The 6,020-nt window shown below is 50.8% G+C and overlaps 1 protein-coding gene across 4 annotated transcripts in view; it reads left to right on the top strand.

The window, feature by feature from the left end:
- Window positions 1-5,604, top strand: part of Arrdc1 (arrestin domain containing 1) — a 9,358-nt gene extending 3,754 nt beyond the window's left edge. Inside the window, exons 1-8 of one of the 4 annotated variants that reach the window (XM_029484312.1) lie at window positions 2,395-2,935; window positions 3,090-3,200; window positions 3,781-3,831; window positions 3,925-4,079; window positions 4,230-4,412; window positions 4,509-4,685; window positions 4,763-5,201; window positions 5,261-5,604. In XM_029484312.1, coding sequence (XP_029340172.1) covers window positions 2,866-2,935; window positions 3,090-3,200; window positions 3,781-3,831; window positions 3,925-4,079; window positions 4,230-4,412; window positions 4,509-4,685; window positions 4,763-5,201; window positions 5,261-5,337 — 1,263 coding nt within the window. In that variant the 5' untranslated portion in view covers window positions 2,395-2,865 and the 3' untranslated portion in view covers window positions 5,338-5,604. Of the gene's footprint in view, window positions 1-2,394; window positions 2,936-3,089; window positions 3,201-3,780; window positions 3,832-3,924; window positions 4,080-4,229; window positions 4,413-4,508; window positions 4,686-4,762; window positions 5,202-5,260 lie in introns of those variants that run through there. The other 3 variants (XM_021155435.2, XM_029484303.1, XM_029484313.1) reach the window with 3 other exon arrangements.
- Window positions 5,605-6,020: the final 416 nt, after the last annotated feature.

Raw genomic sequence — 6,020 nt, 5'->3', positions numbered from 1 at the left:
GTGGATCTCTGTGAGTTCAAGGCCAGCCTGGTCTACAGAGTGAGTTCCAGAATACAGAGAGAAACCCTGTCTCAAAAACAAAACAAAACAAGAAAGAAAAAAAGGAAAAAAAAAAAAAAAAAGCAGCCTCCAGTCTCCAGTGGTGAACACCTGCTAGTTTGGTGGTCCCTAATCAATTCAGTGAGTGGTGACTGTCTTTTATTATAGTTAGGAACACTGTTAGGAAACTTTTTTATACTTAGATGGCACCTTTAGGTATAGATTGTTCTGTAGGCTGTATCTTGGTGCTCTGTAATGGAGGATTTGGTAGAATACACTTAGCCTGCTTTCCTGGCTATGCTGTAGGATATGAGCCTGAGAGGGCCGTGGTTGCTTCCCAGATACCTTTGCATGAGAGTGGAGAGGTAGGACAATAGAGATAGTACTGAAAAGCAGCATAACAGTATTTAAAAAGAGCCACGTCTAGTGGCTAGCAGCAGCAGCAGCAGAGAGACCATCTAGTATGCTCAGAACTCCCTCATTTCCCACGATTTATGTAGCTTATGTAGTAGTACATTGTTTTTCCTGCTCCAGTGATTTGAGAAGGTACATACTTGGCTGCTGGCATTGTCCTTGGTCAGTGTACATGGTTCTTGAAGGAATTTTCTGGAGAAATTTTTACACTTGGATTGTGACGCTACTGAGGTAAAGGAGAAGCCCCAAATGTTTTCTTGGGGGAAGCAGAAGACATAGTGTTTGCAAGCCCTTTTCCACAGTCATTTCTCACTAGAGAGTAAGTGACATAGGATGTGTTCAGCTCAGGGGCTGGAGGATGGCCACATTGGCAGGGTGTTCCTAAAAGCCATGTAGTATGGGAAGTGCCTGGCATTGGGAAGATCAGAGGTCGATCCCCCTACTCCCAGTTTGGATGCGGCTTGTTTTCCTGGAATCTGGTGGTCTCATACTTCTTTTCCTGAACTGTAGAAGGTCCAGACTGGGTGCTTGATTGTTGTTCTGAGCAGTGCTGTGAGAGACTCCTGATGAAGCAGTGTAGGACTGGAGACCTGATAGGTGTTCAAACAGAAGAAGTTGGCCTTGTGTCACTGTATGGCTTCTCCATCTTCCTCCCCAACACCGGTCAAAGTACTTAGCGGTTGTCATTCTGACTAGTAAACATGTAAGTTACCTGGGTTTCCCCTGATTTCTAGTGTGGCTGGGTATTGGTGCTAGTTGTCTATTGCTACAAAAGGTTATTCAAATAACAAACCACCCCTAAACTAAACAGCTAAAGCAACCAGTTTGCTATTGCTCCTACATTGAGAATGAAGAATTTAAATAGCACTGTGCCATTCACTGTAGGCACCCTCATAGCACTATGGCAGCATCTGGCCTAAACTGAGACCTCCAGACTTTTTTTTTGTATCTAATGTGGGGCCAATCACCCTTATGGAGATGTTCCCATTGTGAAGCATCTTGAGCCCTCTAGCAGATCTTTGAACTTCTGCTTATCCTGTCATCTCAAGAACTATTTCCTGGCCTATAGGTGCCACTAGTGTTCAGATTCCAGGGTGAGACAACTTGATGATTTGTCATCAGAGGTCATGGCAGGTGTGTGTGTATTTCAAACCAGGTTGGAGGTTAGAGTTGTGAGGTTGGGCTGAAATGGAGGGTGACAGACAGACAGACATTGGCACTTCCAAGGACATAGAGTAGCACAGCAGGAATGCAGGAAGTCTCAAGAGTAGGAACAGGCACTGGCAGCCATCAGGTGAGGGAGTGTGTTTGCAAGTTAGCATTCGCTCTAGGCTCCACCCAACAGTTACCTAGCAACAGCCAGGTAGGCCTGGCTTGCTATAAAAAGGACTGTTTGGCCTCTCTTCTCTCTCTGACCCCTTTCTCCCTCCCTCTTCCACCTGTTTACAGTTGGTCTCCTCTTTCTCTCTCCCCATACACACACACTTCTCTGCCTCTACTCCCTTCTCAACCCCTATTCTATACTAGACCCATCCCATGGCAGGTACCTCAGGCGGAGGGGTGCCTCAGTATGGGCCTGCTGAGGCACCTTCTCCAATCGGTACCATACTGCTGCACTTTACAAAATGTATCAGAGTGTACCTTTGGAGAGCTGTGTGGATTTGAGAATGAGCCAAAGATTTAGAGGATAAAGTTTGTGGGGTGACCAACAGGATGCCTGGACCATAATACAGGGAGACTATCCCTGAGGCAGGTGCGATCGACTTCTAGGTGGTTGGATTTCTTTGTTCTTCTTGCTTAGCGGCTTTGTCACAAAGATGAAGAGTTTGAATAGTCTTCCCCTCCTGTGACCCTGTCAATTAAGTCTGGGAAAAGGGCTGAAACCATGACCCAACTCTACAGGAGGAAGGGTGTTACTTCAGGGTGCCTGTCTTGGCTCCCACCTATATATCTTGCCTGAGCTGCCTCTCCTGTGACCAGTTTTAGTTGTGCTCTCTCACTCAGCTGCAGCTACCTGAGCACAGTAGGGCCAGGTTGTATTTGTTAAACAGGAATTCGAGCTCTTGTCTCTAGTGGTTCCTGCTCTGGGATACTCCCACAGATGGGGAGGACCAATTACCTCACGGTGTAGAAACTCAGCCTCCTAGGCACTACTGTTCCGGAAGGAAATCAGGATTTGCCTTCCAGGGCTAGATTGTTGACTCACTCAGACAGGTCCGACTGCATTCCTGCAGGGGCAGGGCTGGCGTTAGCTTTCAAGAGACTGGGTATCTCCAGACCAAACTGATTGGCATCATGAAAAAAGGGCGGCTGGGTTTTTATAGGTCCGGCTAGAGGCTGATATAACCAATCTGCGGGTAGCTCAGGGATTATCTCGGAGAATACAGGCTTCCCACCGTGTCTGCAGGGAGGATGGAACACTGCCTGTTTCCTTACCAGCCTGGTTCCCTGGGAGAACACCAAGACTGGGGATGGCCAGGAGGTATACTTGGGAAGATGACCCGGCTGCTTGGCCTTCGGCCATCGCGGCTGCTTGACCCGTGGGCACTTTCAGACCTACATGAGATCCTGTGCTGGGGACAGGGAGGAGCCATGCCATCAGCTGGCATACGCTTATGGCACCCTTCCCCTTACAGCTATCCGGGTGACCTGCATGGGTTCCTGTGGGGTCTCCACCAAGGCCAACGATGGGGCCTGGGTGGTGGAGGAGAGCTACTTCAACAGCTCCCTGTCACTGGCTGACAAGGGTGAGTGTGAGAGCCAGCAGTGAGCACAGGGGCAGCCCTTGAACTGGAGGGGGTCAGCCTGTCCTTTCCCCTCCCTGCAACCGTCTCTTGGATTCCCACTTTCTGGTTCTGGGTCTGGGTGGACTCTGACGCTTAGTATGACTGTCATCCCTGTCCTCTACTCTCAACCATCCCCCTGGTTTTTATTTTATTTTAAAATGTGTATTTATTCACTTTTGAGACAAGGTTTCATGCAGCCCAGGCTGGCCTTGAACTTGCTATTTAACAGAGGATGGATGTCCTTAAAGTTCTGATTTCCTCCTTCCACCTCCCAGGGGTGTGCTACCATATGTGGTTTGCATAGTCCTTGCAATTGAACTAAATCTTTGTGTGTGCTAAGCAAACACCCTACTAACTACATTGCCAGCCCCACACTCTCGTTTAAAACAAGTCCTTGTACGTAGCCTGTAGCTCCTGCTATGGCCATGCTGCTACGGTGCTGGAGACACGTAGTGTGGGCTGCACTGTTTACTTCTGCTCTGGCACTGTGGCCACTATGGATTTCCTCTGGTTTGCTCCCACCTCCTTTTTGTCTCTGTAGGAAGTCTGCCGGCTGGAGAGCACAACTTCCCTTTTCAGTTCCTGCTTCCTGGTGAGTGGAAAGCTTGTGGGGACAGCAGCCTTGAAATGGTGAGACCCACGGTGGGAGGTGCTGGGTGCCAGCCAATCCCTATTATCTCTGTAGCCACAGCACCCACATCTTTTGAGGGACCCTTTGGGAAGATTGTACACCAGGTGAGGGCGTCCATCGACACTCCACGTTTTTCCAAGGATCACAAATGTAGCCTCGTGTTCTACATCCTGAGCCCCTTGAACCTGAACAGCATCCCAGATATTGAGGTAAGGATAGAACAGAGAGGCTTCCTTGGTTGCCTTCAACCTTCTTAGACCAGGCAACCAAGCCCTGTCTTAAGCTGGTTGCTGGTGTCTAGAGCAGCCTGAGTCTTGTTTGTGCTCCTTTGATAAACTCTTTCCCCTTTTCTCTTCAAGCAACCCAATGTAGCCTCCACTACCAAGAAGTTCTCCTATAAGCTGGTGAAGACTGGCAATGTGGTTCTCACAGCTAGCACTGACCTTCGTGGCTATGTGGTGGGACAGGTGCTGCGGCTGCAGGCTGACATTGAGAACCAGTCAGGCAAGGACACCAGCCCTGTGGTGGCCAGCTTGTTACAGGTCAGAGCCATCTGGCTTCCTGAGCCTGTCCCTTTCCCATGGAACAGAAGGGGTGGGTGCTGGCCTGCCCAAGCTCACAGTCAAGTCTTTCCTCAGAAGGTATCCTATAAGGCCAAGCGCTGGATCTATGATGTGCGGACCATTGCAGAGGTGGAGGGTACAGGTGTCAAGGCCTGGAGGCGTGCTCAGTGGCAAGAACAGATCCTGGTGCCTGCCCTGCCCCAGTCAGCCCTGCCTGGCTGCAGCCTTATCCATATCGACTATTACCTTCAGGTTTGGTGTTGCCCAGGGCTGGGTGGCCTGAGGCTAGGTGGCTTTGGCCTGACTCCTCAATACCTACATTTTTCCAGGTCTCCATGAAGGCACCTGAGGCCACCGTGACTCTCCCATTATTTGTTGGCAATATTGCTGTGAACCAAACTCCACTGAGTCCCTGTCCAGGCTCAGAGTCTTCTCCTGGGACCTTATCCCTAGTGGTGCCCTCTGCACCACCCCAGGAAGAGGCTGAGGCAGTGGCTAGTGGCCCTCACTTCTCAGACCCAGTTTCTCTCTCCACCAAGAGCCACTCTCAGCAGCAGCCACTGTCGGCTCCTTTGGGTTCTGTGTCTGTCACCACCACTGAGCCCTGGGTTCAGGTTGGAAGCCCTGCTAGACATTCTCTGCACCCTCCCTTGTGCATCTCTATAGGTGCCACTGTCCCCTACTTTGCAGAAGGCTCTGCGGGCCCAGTACCCACCACCAGCGCCTTGATCCTCCCTCCAGAGTACAGTTCATGGGGCTACCCCTATGGTGAGTGGAAATGACAGGGACTGGGATGAGAAAATGAGGATGCCCTAAGCCCCTTGTAGATCCTTCTTTCTCCCCACAGAGGCCCCGCCGTCCTATGAGCAGAGCTGTGGTGCTGCTGGTACTGACCTTGGCCTGATCCCAGGAAGCTGACCCTGGTGTGCTAACCCATACCACCTTGTTCGGTGGTTCTGGCCTTTGCCTTGGCATGGAATGCCCAGGGCCTCGTGCCTTTGCTCTCTACCTGGCTCAGCTACTCAGGACCTGCAGCTGTCGGGATGACCCCTTGTGGACCAGCCACTCCTGGCTCCTCGGAATTAATCAGTCCTCTTCTTAAGAGGTTGGGGTAGGGCGGCAGAGATCTGGGCCTGGAGAGACTGTATAAATAAAGCGCTTTATTTGTAGAGCTGGGCGAGTGGCTGGTCTTCTCACCCTACAGTCTAGCCTCAAGGTGGCCCACTGTACAAGCTCCACCCTGAAGACTGAACCCCTGCAAGCTCCTCATTTGAACCCCCACCTCTTTTTTCTTTGTTTTTTGTTTTTCGAGACAGGGTTTCTCTGTGTAGCCCTGGCTGTACTGGAACTCACTCTCTAGACCAGGCTGGCCTCGAACTCAAAAATCCGCCTGCCTCTGCCTCCCGAGTGCTGGCTTTGACCCCCACCTCTGAAAGAGCCCCTCTTCCTCAGAGCTCTTCCCCTTACCACATCCAGTAGGATGCATCCTTAGGCTTTTCCCCTGGCCTTGCCCAATCCTACCTCAAACTCTACTTCAAGCCTATTCCTCACTTCACTGGTACACCGCCTCTGGGCTCCTCTATATTC

The sequence above is a fragment of the Mus caroli genome, chromosome 2 (genome assembly GCF_900094665.2).
Source record: "Mus caroli chromosome 2, CAROLI_EIJ_v1.1, whole genome shotgun sequence".
In the NCBI taxonomy this organism is placed as follows: Eukaryota; Metazoa; Chordata; class Mammalia; order Rodentia; family Muridae; genus Mus; species Mus caroli.
This window is presented reverse-complemented; position numbering and strand designations above follow the sequence as displayed.